This window comes from Onychostoma macrolepis, chromosome 18 (assembly GCF_012432095.1).
Source record: "Onychostoma macrolepis isolate SWU-2019 chromosome 18, ASM1243209v1, whole genome shotgun sequence".
In the NCBI taxonomy this organism is placed as follows: domain Eukaryota; kingdom Metazoa; phylum Chordata; class Actinopteri; order Cypriniformes; family Cyprinidae; genus Onychostoma; species Onychostoma macrolepis.
Window position 1 is genome coordinate 15,656,382 of NC_081172.1, and position 23,201 is coordinate 15,679,582.

Sequence of the window (23,201 nt, forward strand, 5' to 3'; positions counted from 1 at the left end):
TTGTTGAAGCCACCAGATGCAATATTTCATCTGTTCTTTTTTCTTGTCTTTTTAAAAAACTATATTTTTCTATATTTAAATATGGTCACATTTTATTTTAAGGTTCGATTCTTATTAACCATGACTTTTGCCTTAATAAACACTTAATTTGCTACTTATTAATAGTTAGTAAGATTAAATTTAGGTATGGGGTAGGATTAAGGGATCTAAAATATGGTCACGCACCACCCTTATGACTGGTTTGTTGGTCCAGGGATATTAAAGGGATAGTTCACCCAAAAATGAAAATTTGATGTTTATCTGTTTACCCCAAGGGCATCCAAGATGTAGGTGACTTTGTTTCTTCAGTAGAACACGAACGAAGATTTTTAACTCAAACCGTTGCAGTCTGTCAGTCATATGTCAGTCAATGGTACTCACGGCTTTGAGAGAAAAAAAACATACACAGACAAAACCAAATTAAACCCTGCGGCTCGTGACGATACATTGAGATCTAAAGATACGAAACGATCTTTCTGTGCAAGAAACTGAACAGAATTTATATCGTTTTTTACCTCTGATCCGCCGCACAGTCCAACTCTACTGAGCTCGTTCACACAACAGCCAGCGCATGACGCGTCTTCTTCTTCTTGCTTTACGGCGGATCGCAGACTTATAAGTGCATTACCGCCAACTATCTCTCAAATGGACCATTGACACTCTATCTACAATCTCAATTAGGAGTGTCAATGGTTTCATTTGGTTTTGTCTGTGTATGTTTTTTTTTTGTCTCAAAGCCATGAGTACCATTGACTGACATATGACTGACAGACTGCAACGGTTTGAGTTAAAAATCTTCGTTTGTGTTCTTCTGAAGAAACAAAGTCACCTACATCTTGGATGCCCTGGAGGTAAGCAGATAAAAATCAAATTTTCATTCTTGGGTGAACTATCCCTTTAATATGTGACCCTGGACCACAAAACCAGTCATAAGGGTCAATTTTTGAGTTTTATACATAATCTGAAAGCTGAATAAATAAGCTTTCCATTGATGTATGGTTTGTTAGGATCGGACAATATTTGGTCGAGATACAACTATTTGAATATCTGGAATCTGAGGGTGCAAAAAAAAAACAAAATACTGAGAAAATTGCCTTTAAAGTTGTCCAAATGAAGATCTTAGCAATGCATATTACTAATCAAAAATTAAATTTTGATATATTTACAGTAGGAAATTTACAAAATATCTTTACGGAACATGATCTTTACTTAACATCCTAATGATTTTTGGCATAAAAGAAAAATAGATCATTTTGACCCATACAATGTATTTTTGGCTATTGCTACAAATTATACCCCAGCGACTTAAGACTGGTTTTGTTGTCCAGGGTCACATATGTGTTTTATAAGTACTAATAAACAAACATCCAATATGTTAGTAATACGCCTGCTAGTTAATAGTGAGAACTGGTCCTTACAATAAAGAGTTACATTTAATATAATCAACATCTTCAAAAATAGTTTTATATTTCTTCATCATTTTTAATTTGATTGTCATTCACAGTGTTTCATGGAAATGTAGTTCTCAACCTCATTTAAGCCGTTAAGTACACACCTGTAGTCTGGCACCATTGTCTTTTTATCTGGTTTATAAATATATATATTTTTTGTAAAGATGCAAAGTTAGTGTTCTGCTTCACCTCGTAGCTGGTTGGTGTGGTTCACTGCTTATAACTCTTTAAGAGAGACTTTTTTTGAAAATTAATAGGAAAAATATCAGGATAAAGGCTAATATCCAAGGAACCAAAGTTGTAGAAAAAGTGGACGGGCACTAGTGCACCCATATGACCTTCTAAAGTCATTGCAGTTGCCATAGAAGCAGTTACTGTTCTGAGACGTGTGTTGAGAAGTTACGATATAGTTTGAGTTCGCAGCATGCTACTTTTGTGTGTGTGTGTGTACCACAGTGTCTTCACCGGGTACGACCATTGTCATGTTGTGCCACGCCACGTGGCAGCAGATTGAGCCTATCTACACTTAATGTTCTGAATCCATTTGTCCTGTTGTCGGAAGTAGCGCAAACTGCATCAAGTATGTCAGAAATAAAACAGGGCATCATTTTTCTGTCGGTGACTAAACAAGTCATCCAGTATAAACAGAGTCTCTGGTTATTATGGGCTCTATTTGTTTTTGATGTGTCGCTTCACACAACTTGCCTCTGGTGTGGACACAATGTATGGTTTAATACATTTACATTACAATGCATTACACTTTAATACATAGTAGAGACATTGCCTCGGTTTATATGGTGCATGGCGTATTTCTGCTGTGCAGTCATGTCCCCCTCAAATGTAACAGACCACTCTTGATGTTGATGCAATTTCCTAAAATAGGCACATTGGAAATACATGTCATGCTGACATGTTGTCAAACCTCAGACTATGTTACACTTAGAGTATAAATCTTTTCTAGTTATACGTTACTTTCTTACTGTTTGTATTATTATAGTTGACAATAGGTTATATACTGTATATGTGTTCTCATTAATCACTGGTTACTGTGTAAACAACATGATTAAAGATGCAAACACCAGTGATTATCACTGGTGTGTGTGTGATTTGTTTTGTGATGGACATGTCTGAGAAAATCTAAGGCGTTGATTGTGCTGATGTTCAGAGGGTGATATGCGTTTTTGCTGCAGGGAAGCATAATAATTACCATGCTAATGTGCTTTGTTTTTGTCTGATCTGTAGCCATAACCAGAGGACGACTACATTCATACATCCAGTGACAGGCCAGATCTCTGCTGAGAATTCTGATTTCAGACTTCAGGACCAGTAAGTATTGTTTTTTGACATGTCTAGGTCATTTCTTGTTTGGTTATATTTATGTTCTGTCTCAACTAGCAGCCTAGTTCTTGAGTTTGGTTTCTAATAACATAGATGAAATAATGAGACTTCATACGCTATATGCCTTCATTAGGCTATATGTTTCATGCTCCGTGTCAGTAAGGGCTTTTATTAAGCATTAGTGAATTGCATATGGGACCAAAATAATTCCAGCAGCATTTTCTCTCAAAACTGTGTTTAAAGATTAAATGTAACCCTGTAATGGGTATAAATAATAAATCACAGGGTACATTTGTCAAATTTGACCTGATGAGGGTTTAAATAGTAGCATTACCAACTATTAATTCATTTAAAAGCTAATAGTATATGCTGCATAATTAGCTTATTTAGTTAATGGACTTTTATCAGTAATTAACAGTGTTGGGGGTAATGCATTACAAGTAACACGTTACGTAATCAGATTACTTTTTTAAGTAACTAATAAAGTCATGCATTACTTATTAATTTACAAGAAAATTTCGGAGTTACGCCAAATAAATAAGTAACGCCAGTTACTTTGTTTTCCCATTTATTGACTGGCAGCACAGCTGAATGGTTTGTTTGCGCTGCATCCTCTACTGTACAGACGGAGGCTTTATTAATTTCACTTTTGGAAAGGGCATTTGCCAAAAATAGAACTTTTTATGTTAAAAACAAAAAAGCAAGCCCAGCACAGATGAGAAAAAGTAATGCAAAAGTAACGTAACACATAAGTGCAATTATAGTAAGTAATGCAATTAGTTACTTTTTTAGGGAGTAATGTAATATTGTAATGCATTACTTTTAAAAGTTACTTTCCCCAACACTGGTAATTAACTAGGAGTATTTCCTATTTTGATATTATACTAGGGGTGTCAACGTTAACGCGTTAAATTTTAACGCGTTAATATTTTTTTAACGCAAATTAATCATTAGATAAGGTTTGACCCCAACTTCTTCCTGTCATCACAGCACGGAAGGTTATCTATCATTTTGTGATGAGGGTACAGTGTTGCCAGGGTAGCGGCACAAGTGGGCTATTTTGAAAATACAGTCGCGGGAAAAATTACAGAGCTGTGGGTTGTGGTTTTTTGGGCTACTTTTGTAATGTACCACGGCCACCCAAAGTGTATATAGACAAATAAAAATTAAAAATATCCTTTTACTAATGTGTATTATACATGGAATGTATCGCTGGCAACTTAAGAACGGAGAGGCAGTTGTAACATCACAAACAACGTGAGTTTCAGCAGAGCATACATGGCTTTTACACAGCAGACGTAAACATGACAACAGCCACTATAGATTATATAAGGTGAATGTGTACATCTGAAATGCTAATTTGTGCAGCGATATAAAAGGCTATAAATAGCATATTTTAACAACAGTAAACGACCAAATTCCACATATGATCGTAAAAGGAAGTTATTACTTCTAAGTCTATATATAGAGTAAAAGTGTATTATTAATCTCATAAATTGTCTTATGTATCATGATGCTAATGTTAGCTCTAATGCAGCTGCAGAACAGGTCCAATTCTTCTTCATAATGCATTTTGTCATAATACTTCACGTAAGGTCGCAAGAAATGTTTTGTTGTATTTATTTAGAAATACTTTTGATAATAGTTGGGAAAATGTATACTGGGATTGAAGTGATGTGGCTTGGTAAACATTTTATTGCCAGTATAAAGGCTGATAATGGCTGAATAAAAACAAAAGAATAATGATAAAAGAGTAATAAGGATTATGTCTCATATCTGGCGGAAGTGTGAAAGGTTCTGTTTCCTTAAACTAGTTTCATGCATTTCTTTTTCAGCACATTTACAGGTAAATCCTAGTATTTTAAATTTGCGATTAATCATTATTAATCACAGCCCACGACTGTGATTAATGCCATTACATTTTTTAATCGATTGACAGCACTATATTATACACTACCATTCAAATATTTGGGGTCAGGGTCAAGGATGCATTTAACTGATCAAACATGACAGTAAGGATTTTTACATTGTTACAAAAAATGACATTCAAATGTTCTTTTTAAATTTATATTCAAAGATTTCTGGATAAAACATATCACGTTTTTCATTAATCAGCATAACTGTTATCAGCATTTCTGAGACATTAAATCAGCATAGAATGATTTGAAGTGGATCAAAACCTTTCATCAAAGTTGTCCTAAAACCAAAATGCGTTCTTGTCTTAGGACAACTTTGATGAACTTTTTTGATCCACTTAAATAGTAAATAAATACATTTTACAATATAATTTTTTTACTATATTTTAATCAAATAAATGCAGGCTTGGTGAGCTTAAAATACTTTTCGGGTATTTAAAAAAATCAGTACCATCATACGGTTATGATATATCATGTTCATGATCTGTATGTTGGCAGGAAGGATACAGCTGACTTAAGTATCACATGTCTCCACTGGCATTTTTCAATAGTCTCACTCACTCAAATCCCCTCTTGGTGCTGTCAAGTTGTAACTTATGTTACAGCTGTCTGTTTTCTCAAACATGCACACAGGGCACTTGGGTTGTTATGCCCTTCATCAAGAGATTCATTCAGTCGTATTCCTTATCAAAGACAAACTTTAATTTTGGCTTTCAGGTTATGTTAGGGAACCTCATAATAACGTTACACAATCCAACAGCTCTAGTCAGAGAAGGATCTGCCATTAGAACATTGTTTCAAAAGCTGCCCACTGCTCTTATCTAACCTGGATCTCTCTAAAAGCAGCTCATATTAGTGTGTATATTACAAAGACTGGGCCGCTCTTAGCGTCTGTCTGCGAGAGGGAGACTGCCACGTCCTAATGGATGCATCTCATTAACAGCTGTGTGGGTGCATGAGGCTTTCTGAGAACCGCAAGTAATGTGTCATTGGCTCTTAATGTATGTAAGCAGACCAGGCACATGCTGGAAAGATCTAATATGTGCGGTAGGGATCATATAATAACCAAACTACTGTACGATATGCAGAGTATGACGACAGATTGTTCTGGAAGAACTTTTATTGAAGTATAATTCTGAATCCATTTTAAACCTTTGGTATAACTTTTTGGTGAACAGACTTTGGAGACAGAACTCATTTTGCAGTATTTTAACTACAAACATATAGAATGCTATTACTTTTCTAAGAAATCATACAGTTTTCTGGTAGAAAACATGCAATAACTTCTTATATTGACAGACTGTTCAGACCCTGGTGACCCCAGCCGATATCTAATATATCATAGCGACATGGAGAGGGCTCATTTGGCTTGGGACACAGGCCCTGTATGGGGCCCCAGAGGCCCCTTGACATATCTAAGCATCAGAATATCCCAGTTTTATTTCGGTGTTATGTACTGTTATTGTATTAGTTAATATTTTGAATTAGCATTTATTTGTATGTTTTGCCTTGTTTTAGTAATTTTATTATATGCTTTTGTCATTTTTTTTTTTTTCCAGTTAGCTTTAATATATTTTTATTTCAGTTTGGATTATTTTAGTGCTTAAATTGACTTATTTCAGTTAGCTGCTGAGGCAGTTGTGTTAATTCTTATTTATTTTCAGGCAATTGAACATTTCAATTTTTTTTTATCTAATATTTATATTTATTTTACATCAGCTTTATTTCAATTACAGAAAACAATGAATAGTTTTAGTTTAGTCAGTCAGATTGTATCTGTTATATTTAGGCAACCTGATCTCATTACAAAAACGTACCTGTTTTTTGCAAAACGCGAAATACGTACCAATTAGTACATATCACTGCGGTTTCCAACAGAAATGAACACTAGAGGCGGTCAAACAGTGAGCGCTTTTAATCGTTTTCATACACCGTTATGATTACAGCTCCATATATTTTGCTTTCCGAACATAACAAGCTTGCTCGGTAGCTCCTTGGGTACGAATCCCATGAAAAACAAGCTAAAACAGCAGGCTTGCGATTGCGTTACGCCACATTCGCTTTTGTTCGTAGGTTTAGAAGTAGTGCAGATGGTACGTTTAGTTATAGCGCCACTCAACCGACATTTCAAATTCAGAACTGCGGTGACACGTACAAAACCAACGTCAAATAAAACGTACCATATGTACGTTCGTCTGTTCTGGGAAAAAATCCAAACACTCTTTTAGCGCCACTCAGTGGACAAAGGTACATGACGCTACGTATTTCACGTCTTGCAAAAACGATCCTACAGGTACGTTTTCGTCATGAGATTAGTCTCACTTTAGGCTAGCTTTAACCATCAATTTTCATGTCTAAAAATTTCTAATCTTCAAAAGCAATGCTTTTAGAAATATTGATCCTTTCATGTCAGTGCTGCGCCATGCTACTATACCACGCTGATTCTTTCCACACCTTTACTAAGAGCCACTGAGTAAAAGGTGCTAGAGAGGATTGAGTGCCCAAAGCCCACAGATTAGTCAAATGTGCATATCTAGAAGGACAGTCTGTTTTTTCTGTTTCTTTTGTATGTTGGCTCTTTGTATATCTGGCCATCTGTTCTAAGAATCTAAGTGTGAGAGTCGTGCTGTGAGGTTTCCTCAACCATCTCCCTGCTGACTCTACCTCTTATATAAGGAGAATCTGATTAAAATTAAAAACAAACGTATGCTATACAGGTTTATGTTAATGGTTTGAGTTACGGTTGGCTATAACTAGAATATAATGGCATTTTATGGTAGCGAGGTTTACGGAGTATAGTATAAGAATAGTTTGAAGAGGACAGAAATAGTATATTTTGTCACATTGTTCTTATGATTTGACACAGCGCTCAAGGTCGGAGTGTAATGAAAGCACAACCTTTATTGTTGTGTAGGCAGTAGATTGTAATTACTAAATGTTGTGGTCCTTGTAGACAATTTCCTTTGTAATTATGCCAGCTGGAATCAGTAGATGAGACATTTTATCAATAAACACTCAGAAAAAGCTGCAATGTGTGTATAGTTTTTAGTCAGGCAGTGCTTTTGTGATAAAAGATAGAAAGAGAGAGAACAGATTTAACATGCTGACTAAAAGTTGGAATACACTAGACCACTTTTAAAATCTGAACAGATTTTAAAACACTAGGCAGCATGCACTTTTTGACTTTGTAAACAGTTACAATGGAAAAAAATGGGCATCGCACACTAACTGACTCGGTCCAAACCCAAGAAACTCACACAGAAACATGTGGTTTGCATGACGAATGAAACAATATGTGTTCTGAAATCGGCTCAAAATATCAAATATTCTGAGTCTGTGACCATCATGCACTATGCAAATTTCTGTTAAAACTGTCTGCTCAGTTCTGCAAACTGGCTCTGATTTTCAGCAACTAGTGTCAACTTGTCCAGACTGAAAATCAGGCAAAAACCTGATTCTAAACAAATCTTGTGTAGAATATTCCAGCCTTCAGATAAGCGAACAGCAGGAAATTCAGTCAGCTCTGATTATTTTAATATTGACACTCATAGAGGACACTGTTGGTTCCTCTCTGACTGAAGATGAGCCAAAACCAGTGGTTCTGTCCTAGTTTCTTACTTAGTTTCTTTCTTAGTTTTTTTGGAAAGAAATGTATACTTTTATTCAGCAAGGAGACATTAAAAAGTGTCAGAAAAGGCAAATATTTATTTATTTAAAGAAATGCTGATCTTTTGAACTTTCTGTTTATCAAAGAGTCCTGAAAAAGGTTATCACAGTTTCCACAAAATATTAAGCAGCACATCTGTTTTCAACATTGATTATAATAAGAAATGTTATGTAGTAACGACTACTGAAAATTACATTTGAATATATATTCAAATAGAAAACAGTCATTTTAAATTATAATACTATTTCACAATATTGCAGATATTACTGGATTTTGATTAAATAAATGCAGCCTTGGTAAGCTGGTCTTCTTTTCATTTCTTTTAATGGTAGTGTATTCCTTACTGTTAAAATGCAGAAAAACTGTGAAAGGTATTGAAGATGGACTCTGCCAAGCAATGCCAAATGTGTCCTTTCTTTTTGAGGTTGGTTTAAGATGATGATTTGATGAACTAATTGGACAAAAAGGAGAATATTAAAGCAACATTGATCACGAATATGTTTTAAAAGGTGTTTGTCAGCTTTGATAAATTATACAACCTACCTGTTGACTGCCTGAGGGAATTCATTTGTCATCCAAGTCAGTGAGCGCTTAAGGGAAAGTTCATTCTCTGTCTAATCATTGGGAATTATACTTGACACATCACAGCAACTGCAATTTACTAAAAGCTTTTTGAAGTGAGCCTGTGGTATTAAAAACAGGTACTGTGTATCTCTAGTGTGAATTAGTAATGAACAGAGCAGATGCAGAGCAGTAGTGTATTAGAATACTATGTGCCTGGTTGTCACTTTTGGTAGGAGCTTGTTTTCATATACCGTCTATAGCCATTAGCTTTACATAAATTATAACTCCTACTGCCTACATAGTCTGCTGATTTCTGACAGTCATGGAACCTCATAAGTGACTAATTTGAAATGTTCTGCATCGGCAGCTGCACACTAATAGCACTTTGACTTAAAGGGATCTTACTTCACCAGCATGCAGTTATTTTTTTGTAGTATGTTTCTAAGCAAACATTTTGGTTACCGTTGACCACGAAAACATTTCTCAAAATATCTCAAAAGTCATACAGATGGAACAACATGAGGGTAAGAAGAAAATGACAGAATTTCATTTTTGGATGATCTATCACAACTGATTTCAAATGAGCACACAAAACTGATAAAATACTGAACCTTTTTCAGTCACAATTTTTCAGTATTGAATGAAAACATTTAAAAAGTATCAGTTTATTTATTGTCTTAATTGCTTAATTGTCTAATGACAGTGGTGACTGCGTTACCCCAGTTTTAACAATAACTGTATCTGTGATGGTTTGGTGCAAAATATGGTCTGTATAGGAAGTGTAACTTTCATGTCAAATTCCTGAGAGGAGTGAAACATACTGTTTTTCATGAATGTCAGCATGCAGAGTTCCAGTCAGTCTTTAAATGTCATGTTTTGCCACAGACTCAACGTATCATATGCTAGCACCCAACTATACTAGCACTATGACTAAGACTTCTGATCACATAAAAAGAGGATTTCACTTTTACACTGAAGTGAGATTCTGGAAAACAACCTGAAATTCTAGCCATTCCTTTTATCGTGCAGTAATAGTATGGTATGAGTAATTATGGGGAAGTATGGGATATTATACTAAGACAGACATGGCAAAACTGTGTTATATGGCCTTGATTGTGGTGAGAAGTGGTTTTGTCTGGGTCTTTTTGCCTTGTTAGTAGCAACTAGTGTTGGGTACCGAACTCGGTACTTTTAAGGGTACGGACCGAATTGCGTCGGTACTACCGAGTATCGATTCTCATTAAATCATTCGGTACCAAATTTCGGTACCTGAGAACGCATTTGGGCGCATACGAGAGAGAGAGAGAGACCCTGTGACTTGTCACACCTGCAACTCTTTAAAACACAACACACAGGGCAAACCGAAATGTTCTGAAGTGTGCTTACATTTCTAGGGTCATATGACGCGGAGTCCATTCATATAAACGGAATTTACTCTATAGCGCGGAATGCCACGGAATTCATAATTTTTGGATGAATAAAAGAATGTCTGTCACTTAATTCGAATCGCGATATGAACTAGTGTATGTGAATATTAAAACGCAAAAAAACGGTTTAAATATGAATCCTGCATGTTGCGTTAGCCTCGGTATGTATGAACGGCGGAGACGCGGTTTTGTTTACTACACAAATACTGAAGCACACGTGAACTCGCGGTGATTTTCGGACTCTGCATCTCACAACATGAACACATGAACTTATAGGCTGTGAGTCACTTCATGAGAATTTTACCGTTTCATTTGAGAAAACCAGCATCATATCATACTGTATACACAGAAACTTCACGGCAACCTGTCAAAATAAAAGTGCGGTGTAACAGAAATATATTACTCTTGTATTACTTTTGTACAGTATAATGTACGTCTTTATACATTCCATTTACTGACAAATTTAAATAAAACAATTAAATGATAAAAATAATTGGTAACACTTTAGAATAGGGAACACTTATTCACTATTAACTATGACTTTTCCCTCAATAAATTCCTAATTGGCTGCTTATTAATAGTCAGTAAGGTAGTTGTTAAGTTTAGTTATTGGGTAGGATTAGGGATGTAGAATAAGGTCATGTAGAATAAGACATTAATATGTGCTTAATTAGTACTAATAAATGGCTAATATTGTAGTAATATGCATGCTAATAAGCAACTAGCTAAGAGTCCCTAAAATAAAGTGTTACCAAATAATTATTACAACCACATTAACCACTTAATTGTAGAAAAAATACAATTATTATTAACTTTTTTAAAGGAATATTCACACAATTTTTCTACCATGTATTAATATTAACAGTAAACCTCTGTTTGTTTGCCAAAAAATAAAAGGGTTTAATTTTCATTTGATTAAAAATAAATGTTTCATGCCTTCATTTGATTATCAGAAAAAATAAAACAAGAATTTCTGGAAGAAATTGTAGGGCCTTATTGTTCAAAATGTTGAAATTGAGAGTTTTGGACTTATTTTTTCACTGAAATAAATGTTTTTGTTATTACACAGAGAGTAAAGTACCGAAAAAAGGTACCGTTGGGTACCGGTACCGAATTTCAGGTACCGATACCGGCACTGTACCGGTTCAAATGTGAACGGTACCCAACCCTAGTAGCAACCATGTTTTATCCTTACATACTGTAATTATTTGTGTAACCTAAATATTGGGATGTTTTTTTTTTTGCGTGTGTGTGTGTGTGTGTTGTTTTTTTCATGTTTGCTGTGCTGTTTGTACTGCTGCACAACTTGGTCTAAAAATTGTGATTATATATCAGTTAGGTCTGTCAAGTGATTCAAATGTTTAGCCTAATTAATTACAAGATGTGGCAATTAGTTAATCTCAATTTTGGCTATGAAATTAGTTTACCCCTAAAAGATCATTCAAAATCATTATGTTGCTAAATGAGAACATGATTGAATAGACAAAAAAACTGATGAAAAGTAGCTTTAGAAAGAAATGAATGCTGAAATATTTATTTTTTTAAATAAATAAAATTATACTCTACATAGTAAACTAAAACCAAGCTTTTATTTTAATGAAAAAAAGCTTATTCATTGCTGACAACAACCTCTTTTTCTTGCCAGTTTGTGAAGATGGTTGGAGCGTTCCAAACTCAGAGCAGATGGAGATATTTGTCCGTGTGGAGCAACAGTTCTGAGACACTGAAAACAATGAATCATAAGCTGCTCGCGTATAAAAGGACCCAGTGCGGCGCTTCATTCTGAAACATGCAGCAAAAAAATATTTAATTCAATTGCAGCCTTTGCTCGCACTAAGCAATATCAGGATTTCAGTTTCATTCTGATTTAAATTGCGCAGCTTTAATGGAATTTGTTGAACGTAGAGCCATGTTTAACAAAGCCATCACCATGTTCTCCTCTGCAGGACTGGCCGACACATGCTGAAGCAGCAGCCACAGTCGACCACACGGCCCTCCAGCACCATTAGCGAGGCCTCGACTGCCGTCACTTCTTCAACTCTGGACACCACTTCAGGCTCAAAGGTCAGTAACAACCCGATCCTGTTGGACAACAAAACTAGCCAAATGGTAAGAAAACAGACTTGGTATTTTATAGAGATAGAAGTAGAAGACACTATATAGAAGGAGACGAGCATGTTAGCTTGACAAGACTCCTGATGCAAAACATTCTCTGTGCTTGGTTAGCATCTGTCCTGGTAATTAGAGTGTTTATTCTTCTGTGCTGAGGCGTCGATTCCCAAGTGCTGGTGACAAACACAGAGCCCTTGACTGCCATCTCTGAGCAGACACAGAAGACCAATGAAACGGATTGTGATTCGTATTGTGAGTGATTTGGCGCATATCTGTGGATACACTGTTTGGGTTGTACATGGGCTGAATAACATGCTTTTCCCCAGATATTTAAAAGAATAATCCACCGAATAAGTACAATTTCATAATTTTTAGGAAAAGAAGTACACTTTAGCATACTTTTTAAAAAGAGTGCTTATTATGGAAATAATTTACTTTAAAATAAAATACTCAAGTGCAAACTGAATATAATATTTTATATACAATTAAATGAAAATGTATTATAGTTTATATTTCTATTAAATGCAATTAGCTGAACTTTTTTGGGCCACTTAAATAGGACTTCAGTACATCTTTATGTAATTTCATAATTACTTCTGTTGTCATTGAAGTATGTACTGACATTTTTTTTGTAACTTAAATGTACTTTAATGCATTTTTTATTGGCACTTGTATGTCATGTATTTAAATATATCATAAGTACACATTTGTAATGATGAAGTTAAAGCATTTTAGTGCTTTTAAAATATATTAACTTGACAAAGCAAGTTTTAAAATTAAACTCAATTTGACATTATTATAAAGTACACTTTTTAAAAATGTACTGAAGTGTGTTAGGGAAACAGCTTTGAACGTGTACTTTTTTAAGGTACATTTAAGTGGCCTTTTACTTCATTAATATTAGCCTAGTGGAAAATAAATACACTTAAATGTATTTAAAATACATTTATTTCATGCTAAGTATACTACAAATACATTTTCATATATAAAATGTCCTGGAATTGTACTTTTAGTATACTAAACTGGTATACTTAAATTTTGCTAAATTGGAACAACTAATTTTGTACTTAATGCACTTTAGTTGTGCAGAAGTAGTGCTGATGTACACTTAAAGATGTACTTAATATATTTTATCGTGCTAAAGTGGAACTATTGCAAGTATACTTCAGGGACACTTTGCATTTAAAGTCCTATATTATTCAAAGATCATACAATCCTCATCAAAAGTGACATTTTAGTCTTAATATTAAGAAAAGTTAATATTAGTTATCTGTCAGTAAATATGGTAATAGATTTGAACTATACTTGGTATGAAATAAATGTATTTTAAATATATTTCTTTTTTACTAGGGTATATTATCTGCAAATACAGTTTTTTAAAAATATACTTTCAAAATTTAAACTACACTACAAGTGCACATTCAGTGCAAGTAAACACACAAGGTGTATTTTTTAATGGAAAGTAGACATTTTTGAAGAATATTTACACAACTTTTCATACAGATCATAGTGACATCTGTCAAGCTTTGAAAAAAAGTGTATTTTTGTACAATTCTGTCTGCAAATGCAACACATACACAAGTAAAAATTGAAATGTAGAATTAAAAGTGAATAATGACTTCAATTTTAGCTTGTTCCTCAATCAAAATATGGACCATCTTTATGATACTTTTTAGGATATGATTTTGTTTTTCTTTTTGGAGCATTACAGACGTGGTCACTGTGAACTGGAGTTAAATAGAAAGAGCCTGAAAGGCACTGAATAATTACCAAATAACCATTTGTCAATCTTGCATCCCTTACAGATATTTGACATGGATTGATAACTAGACCTTTGCTATACAAAAACAGCCGCTGTATGATGCTGACTTATTGTTTTATAACAGGGGCCTTGATAACACACTATAATCATATCATTACGTTACTTTTCAGAATGCATGTGCAAAAGTAACTGAAATGTTGTGACGGCCAACTGCCATAGTTTGATTAAAGAGACGCGGAGGAATGCAACAGCAGGAACGCTGTCTGTGTCATCTCCAGCCTGCGTTTGGGCTATTCTAGATGAATGAGTGCTTATAGCTCTTGTCGTTGGCAGCGATGGTGATGTATTAGCTGTATGAGCGCTCTGGCATGTGTGAGTGGTGGGCAGCATGTAGGCTTATGTTGCTTTGCCCACAGAATGCCAGCGGATGGTGTGTAAGATCAGCTGTGCACCCCTGGCAGATGGTCCAGACTAATAGTTGATGAATGAGCTTTCATCCCCTGGTCATCTTCAGTTTATGTGTGTGTGTGTGTGTTGGTGTGTGACATAGGGATCCAAGTCCAGTGGAAGGGTTCATAGCTTTGGCAAACGGGATCATGCCATAAAGCGGAATCCCAGTGTTCCTGTAGTGGTACGTGGATGGCTCTACAAACAGGTAAGAGAATTTGACCAGTGCTTGTTTATTGATTAACCAAACATTTGACAGGTTTTCAGCCTTTAAAGACCCAGGGACTTTTAGTATAGAAAGCCGGATTGTCTCAGTAACACTTGATAATATCTTTGATTTGATATAGTTTGGAATCAGTTGGATTTTTCAAAAAATAAACTTTATTCAGCAAGACTGCATTAAACTCGTCAAAAGTAAACATTTTTTTCTATTACTAATAAGTCACGGTTTCCAGAAAAATAATAAGCAGCACAACCATTTCAACGTTGGTAATAATAAATGTTTCTTTAGAACCAAATCAGCATATTAGAAAGATTGCTTAAGGGTCATGTGACACTGAAGACTGGAGTAATTTTTGCTATCACAGCAATAAATTACATTTTAAATATTAACATTTCTTGAAATAGAAATAAAAACTATTTGTGCAATTTATAAACAACAAGATACATTTAAATTGTAATAATATTTCACAATACTATTTTTACTGTATTTTTGATCAAATAAATGCAGCCTTGATGCACAAAAGAGACTTTTACAACTCTTGAACGTTAGTGTACTTTAATATTAGAATATTACATAATGCATCAGTTAGAAATTAGAAAAAAAAGCTGTTTTATGTCTTGTCCTCGGATACCCTGTGACATTTATGGACATACTAGTTGAGAATTTTAGCCTTATTCTAGACCAAATCATTCAATTTGGCAGGACCGAAAAGTTTGAAACCATTTTGTTTGACCACAGATCTGAATATTGAGGGAAGTGTGTCTCCCTAAACATCAAGAGCCTTGCAACACAGCGTTTTTGGAAATCACAGGCACTTTTGAACAGTTGAAATGCATATTTTGAGCATTCAAACGCTTAAAAGCTGTCTAGGTAGGCAGCTCATTTGGCTTTTCTTTTTGAGAGCCAGCCAGTCAGTTGTCCAGATACAAACACACACACACACATGGGTCTTTTATGGCGTGTATTTACATCAGGAGTGTATTTACATGGATAGTTTTTGATAATAGACTTTGAAAAAACTCTATAACTGGAAGTGAAATGGTGCTATCAAGGGAAAGTGCTGTGAATTGCCTGTTTGAAGTCTGTTTGAAGTGCTGTCTTTCCCCATCAGATGTCTTCAGCTGCCGGAGGGTGTGTGTTTTCCCATCAGTGTTTGTGTTGCTTTGTACTTTCAGGACAGCTCAGGGATGCGGCTGTGGAAGAGAAAATGGTTTGTTCTAGCTGATTATTGCCTCTTCTACTACAAAGGTGGGTTGCTCTAACAAACATCTGACAGAATCACATAGAATCACATGGACACTTATAGTACCTGTTAACTTTTCTCCCAGATAACTAATGATTATTTGCAATATTAGGTTTGTAATAGCATGTTGGTCACTAAGTCCTACTTTTACTAATTGTACTTTCAGTCTTTTAGCTATGTACTGTCCCTAGAGTTTAACATGACACATTTACCAAACTATAAAAGTAGTTTACTCGGGGGAATTAATAAGATGTTTTTGGGTTGCTCTGTCTCATATTTATGCAGTTTCTTGGATCACACTAACTTGCTATTTCAGACTTAAACCTTAAACCTTGTTTGTGTTATTATGAAGATTTTAAATCAGTTTAAGTAATTGTTATTATATTGACTTGGTGTCATGAGACCAGAGTATTGTTTCCCACAGGCCTTTAAAAAGGCTAAATGAGTTAGATATTTTGCTTTGGCTACAGTAGGTAGTTCTGGTGTGGATAAACAACAATGCATTTCACTTCTACATGTTGCATCTGACTGTGTTGTCATTACAGTTTTTTCTGGCTCTGAGGCATTTGCTTGGTATGCTTGATAAAACACTCATCATGTAAAGAAAGCTTAAAGTAAATACCTGATTATTTCAGGGACCTTGTCACAAGTGCGTTGTTTTTGAATTTCTTTTAAAACCAAGATTTGGTATTCTTCTTGTATCACTGTCCACTGTGCAAAGGAATAAGTCTCCTGACAGCTCTCTTCAAAGTTTTTCCATTGTTGTCAGCTTTATGTAACACTTTTAAGTGTCAAGAAATTACTCCTCTTACTTAAAAAATGCCTTTAACTTGCACCAGAACATTTTTATTTCATAACCTACATTTCTGGAACATTATATTTCCTAAAAACCCTAATAAACCTTCTAAGTTTCTAAGTAAGTTCTAAGTAAGAACTACTTACTTAATAAAAGTAATCTAGAAACTTCTAAGTAAGTTTCTACTAAGTAAGTTTCTAAATAAGTTTCAGAGGGGTGTACTCATTTACGCTGAGTACTGTACTTTTAGTTCACTTTTTAGTATATTAGTACACTATGAACTGTTTTCTGTGTGCGTTAATAGCACTGTGTACAAAAAAGATCGAGTTCAGTTCCACCCATGTACTATTTACTTTAAACTATTCCACCCCAAGGTTGACTTGTTACTCTAAACTTGAAAATGTAAGTTTATCAGATCAGCATCTAGAACATATGCTGGAGAACTTCCTAAAATAAGAACATTTTTGGTGTCGTCGAAAGGATGGAATAACAGAGAAAAACCATACTTAGAATAATATATTATACTTTTCTATCTCAGTCAAAGGTATAGACCAAATACACTTCAAGTTTTCTGTATTTGTCAATATAAGCCACTTAAGTATAGATTTGTTAAAGGGATAGCTCACCCAAAAATGAAAATTCTGTCATCATTTACACACTCTTAAGTTGTTCCAAACCTGAATGAGTTTCTTTCTTCTAATGAGCACAAATTAAGAAGATATTCTGAAGAATGTTAGTAACCAAACAGTTGATGGTTGCCAGTGACTTGCACATTATGGAAAAAGTACAAAAAAAGTTCATGGCTGCCGTCAACTACCTTAAACTACCTCTGCCTCAGAACCCCAGCTCTCTGCTCACACAAATGAAAGAGTGACCTTCCTCGGTTTGGAATCTCTCCTTCAAACAACCTAGAAGTATTTTTAACCCATTACTTCCTAATCCAGCCCTCCTTATCGCTTGTCAACCCACCACTCAATCTCTGTTTCAGACACACCCACACATAAACATACTCTCACTCCCACACACACCGGTGTCACCAGCGTTCCACTAGAAAGAAACGGTCAGGGCAGAACAATGAGGCAGAGCAAGGCTAAACTTAAATGTGTGAAATGTGATGATGTTATCATAGTGGTGTGAGAAACACAGGTCAGAGAGTATCACATGCCAGGAAGGAAGAGAGAGAGAGAGAAAGACTCAGTCAAAACCAGACTGGTTACTCAATTGGCTTGTTTTTACCCCACAGACAGTCGTGAAGAGTCGGTGCTGGGTAGCATTCCTCTGCCCAGCTACACTATCGCTCCTGTGGGACCTGAAGATCACATTAGCAGAAAATATGCCTTCAAGGTAAGATCTCACTTTGACACAGATAGCAACACACTTTTAAAAGAAGAATATTCACCACCTTAAATTTGCAACACTGTGTGCTATGCAACAATGTTTACGTAAAAGGTAGAACTTGAAGGGACAGTTCACCCAAAAATGAACATTCTTTCATTATTTAATCATTTACACAAAAGGAGAATTTTTAAGCAATCTACTGTAGTGGTCATTTGTTTAAGTACAACTACAGTAAATGAGGACTAGAGCTTCTTAAAAGATACAAGAATCATGAAAGTGGTCAAATGACTCTTTACACACCGTAGCCAGACTTTTCTGTAGTCATGTGATAGCTTTGGATGTACTGTAAAACAAACTGTTCAACTTTGTTATCCACTTAAAACTGTTATCTTTAAAATAAATAAAATATAAATGTTAGATGAAAAACAACTTAGAAAATGTTGCTTTGGCAACTAATTATAAATAAAATGAGTAAAATTGATTATCCCATGAGGATTTGGAATAAAGCACTTATGACATTTTTTACAATTTGAAAAAGTCCCATCTAGATTTATTGTAATCACAGAATGACTGTTCTTTCCAAAATCATTTTTTCTTCTGTGTTCTATGGGAAAAAAATCAGTACAAGTTGAGAACAACATAAGTGTAAATGATGACAGGATTTTCATTTTCATAGGCGACTCTATAATTGTTCCAAGCAACCGATTAACCACAGTATGTAATTATCAAGATATAAACCCCTTAAGGGTAACACGGGTCCTAGACTTCCTGTCACAATTTATATTGTGCTAATGACCCGTTGACTGTAAATATTGAAATGCTTATTCATCTAATTTTCCTTGCACTAGCTGCTTCCTCTTCCCCAGCCAGCTTTGTCTTTCTGTTCTGTCATGTGCAGTTGCTGATTTTAAAGTCACTTTGAGTCAATCCCTGCAGTTATGAATATGCATGCTTCATTATCTTGCATGGCTTCAGCCCTGTGTATAGAATGCATACAGAAATTAGTGCACCATCAACATAATTTCATACCATTTGGAATACATTTTCCCCATGAAGGCCATCAATTTGTATTGTACATAACCAATTACACAAGCTGTTTTTATACATATACAGCGCTTCTTTTTTGGTGCTTATCTATGTGCGAGTGTTTTTGTAGGCGAAGACTAGTTCATGCGCTTTCATCCCCTGCAGCTTGTGTGGTTCATTGTTGTCCTCATGGGGTTCATGACACAGAGTGAATGTATGGGTCTGTGCTCATCCTGAGGGCAGCAAGGTTACATAACCAGTCTACCTCTCTCTGCTCAACTCCTTCCTGCCCCTGTTCTCAAAGCTGGAGAGAGATTTTCAACGTGGGAGCAGAAGGAGACAGCATTCCAGTTTTCAAGAAGAAGATCTTAACGCTTAATGGTTTAAAGTACACGTTGATCTCAGTTTGCACTTTGCAGCACTCCTCTTTCACTTTCCTTCCTTAACGGATAGTTTTACACAGCCTACGGTGTCACATCGTTCTCCTGGAGTGCCTTACTAAACTAGTAGTTGTATCACACTCTTTTGAGGGTTACGGATCATTTGCCGTAAGCTTCACACAAGAGAGAATGTTTACTTTGGGATCTGGATGTAGATTTTTGGTATTGAGTGACTCAGATGGGCGGCCGAGTGTCTGTAATCTGTACTAATCCTCTATGAAAAAGAAGGCTTACCGCGGTAAATTCTGTTCATCCAGCAAACTCACCCCGCATGCTGGTAGAAAGACACGGCCGAGTGTCAGAGCGCTTTTCACTGATTCTGCGATGAGCTTCTAGATATCGGTACGAAGGTGGGAAAGACCCAGGCTACTGAGCTCAGCAAACTTTGGCTATGGCTTCTAACTGTGGGCATTTGTGCTTTGTGTTGCGAGCTGTTTTGTGGTCTGGCGTGTTGTTTTGTGCACTTCCGCTCCTGCTGTTTGTTTCTGTCACCTTCTTATCTTGACGGTGCTGACAGTCCTTAAATTATACTGACAGTTTCCCAGTATATATCCTAAACAGGAAAAGCTTGTAGGTGTTGGTTCAGGTGACCAGTCATTGTCCTTTATTTGCTGAACTATGTCCTTCTTCTGTTCCCATTGGTGGGCTTCCTGCCTGTGATGAGTGACTGACAGTCCAGAAAGGCTCTGAGACACATTCAGCATCACCTGTAAATAGGTACACTTTTAACTTTACAGTTTCTCTAACTTAACCTCTGGCATGTGCAAACTCTGTTTACCTTCAAGTTGCTTGCAATAAACAGTCTTAAATAGTTTAGACGCTTTTCCAGCATCAGGCCAAACCATACTCATTGCTTACCCATTCGATTCTGTGCCTATCTGGCCAAGCTTGTACAGATATGGTTTCAATTTCCACTGTGGGGCTGATAACAAGAGCTTGTAACACTTACGGAAGCGTTTACATATGGAACGAGATGTAATAGTGACCACTTTATGGAGGATGATGAGATATATTTGTTTGCTTTGCACAAACAGTGCACTTCCCTGTTGAAAAAACCCAGCATATGCTGGTTAGGTATGTTTTAAAGCATGGCAGCTGGTTTGAGCTGGTTATAAGCTGGTTATGAGCTGGTTTTTGCTGATCATGTGCTGGTCCCATCCTGGTCCTAAGCAGGCTGTCCTCCTCCAAAAAAATACCCTATAGGTTGTTTGTGCAAGCACCTTATTACGACCTATATTTACATTTTAAAGTTAAAGTTACTCCTCTAGCGGGCGCACAAATAATGACAGTGTCGTGTTGCATCTGTCGTCATGAAATGACGTATGACTGTCATTACCAATCGAAATGTGTGTTCATTTAAATGCAATGTGTGGACTTTTTACACTGTACAACCTTATCTGAAAATTTGTTTATATTTTACTAGATGGCTAATTCGTAAGAATTCGTATGAATGACCACACCTAACTCTGCCCCTTAAACTACCCTCACAGAAATCGTGATTTATAGCGCACATAGATTTTATGAGCATGTGCGTTTGCTGGGATTGAACCCATGATCGCATGATTGTATATCGTCATATAACACAATGCTCTACCAACTGAGATATGCAAAACCTAAATTATGTTGCAGAAAAAAGGGTACAATGCATTAATATGAAAGTGTCCTGTTGTTGATAGAGGCGCAAATTTAGTAAATGCTCCTATGGGTCGTATTTCAGGGAAGTGACAAAAGACCTATACAGCCTATTGGGGTATTGGCTGGAGGACATGTTGGTCCTAAGCAACTAGCTCCTGCTCAGGACCAGCTCATAACCAGCTTATAACCAGCTCATGACCAACTCAAACCAGCTGTCATGCTTCAAAACATACCTAACCAGCATATGCTGTTTTTTTCAACAGGGTTGGCCAGCTACAGAGAGAAACTAGTACACAGTTCAATTAAGGGGCGAGAACGGTTTCTAATCATGCCAGCCAAACCAAGCTCAAATGGAAATATGACTGTAAATGTTCCTTACTGTTATTAGAACCTTAGAAAGTAGAAAAGCAGCTTTTATCTTTTTCTTTTTTATACCTAAAACACATTAGGAGAAGCATTTACATAATCCTAAGAATGCAAATACAGAATTAAACCATTAATTGAAATATATCGAATCTCATAGCGAACCAAATTGAATTGAACAGTTCTGAATGTGCCAAAATCATTACTGAATCATATCTAAATTAAATGAATCCTGAATCAAATCGATTCACACACACACACCCCTATTTATCATATGCCTTTCTAGAGAATACTACATTTTGGCTATTGTATCATCAAGATATTTATATTGCACAGTGGAATAATTTCACTGATATTTGCAGCTCTCCTGTAGTGGTTGTAAGCCAACAGAGCTGTTAAATAAAAGCTCTCTGTAAAAGGGCAATGCATTCTTATAATGGATTGTGGATGACATAATAGAGAACACTATTAATGAAAGGCCTGGTTAATCTAAAAGCATCTTCAAATAGTCCTGCACGCTGCAGGGTGCCAAAAAGAAAGAAAGCAGCATGCTATTGTTAGCCCTTTGTTTGGTCTCCTGTATGAACACAGCTGTGTTTTTGTGTGCACATACAGTAGTTTTGCCTTTTGGATCATACTAATAAGTTATGACTTAATCTGATCTTAATTATGATTTAATATCAGATAGAATTAAACTTTTTGTTAGCTAAGATTTTTCATCAAAAAAATCTTTACTGACATTTTTAAACAAATTAATGTGTTTTTGCTGAATAATAGTAATAATAATTTAGAAAATCTTTCTGACCCTAAACATTTGAAGTGCAGACATAACATTTTTTATGTGCGTACAGTACATTAAAAAATAATGATGGCCAATTTTTATTTTATCATTGTTAACTTAACATTATATAATGGGCTTTTCTGTTCATACACATCCTATTGAAGCTGAAGTAATAGTTCAGCCAAAATGTAAATTTTTCATGTCTTTCCAAACATGTATGACTTTTTGTCTTTCATGAAAGACAAATGGAAGTGTTTTCAATAATTATTCACACAGCTCTTTTTCATACAGTGAAATCACAATGTTTAGAGTCTGTAAAGCTAAATGTCATTATAAAAGTTTGGCATGTGCACTGTATTCCAAGTCTTCTGAAGTTATTGGGGAAAAGAAAAGAAGTAATTATCCACTGAAATGTGAATGGCATATAAGATGCCATTGATAATTGCATGTCTTGTAAGCAAGTTTGAATATACGGAAGTATAAATGAAATATGAGTGCTATGACAGGATTTTTCCTGTTTTTATTTTGACTTTAGAAGGCTTGGAATGGACTAGTTTTATTGTGCATTTATGTTCTTTGTGGTATTTTACAGCCCCTGGTCACTGTATACTTCCATTGTAAGGAAAAGAGCAG

General features: G+C 35.6%; 1 protein-coding gene across 12 annotated transcripts in view; it reads left to right on the forward strand.

Moving 5' to 3' along the window:
• Positions 1-23,201, forward strand: part of plekha7a (pleckstrin homology domain containing, family A member 7a) — a 97,936-nt gene that overhangs the window by 39,130 nt on the left and 35,605 nt on the right. For 10 of the 12 annotated variants that reach the window (XM_058752411.1, XM_058752413.1, XM_058752414.1 and 7 more), the window contains 5 exons: positions 2,733-2,816; positions 12,349-12,466; positions 14,827-14,931; positions 16,122-16,194; positions 18,229-18,329. In XM_058752411.1, the coding sequence (XP_058608394.1) occupies positions 2,733-2,816; positions 12,349-12,466; positions 14,827-14,931; positions 16,122-16,194; positions 18,229-18,329 (481 nt within the window). The other 2 variants (XM_058752422.1, XM_058752423.1) reach the window with 2 other exon arrangements.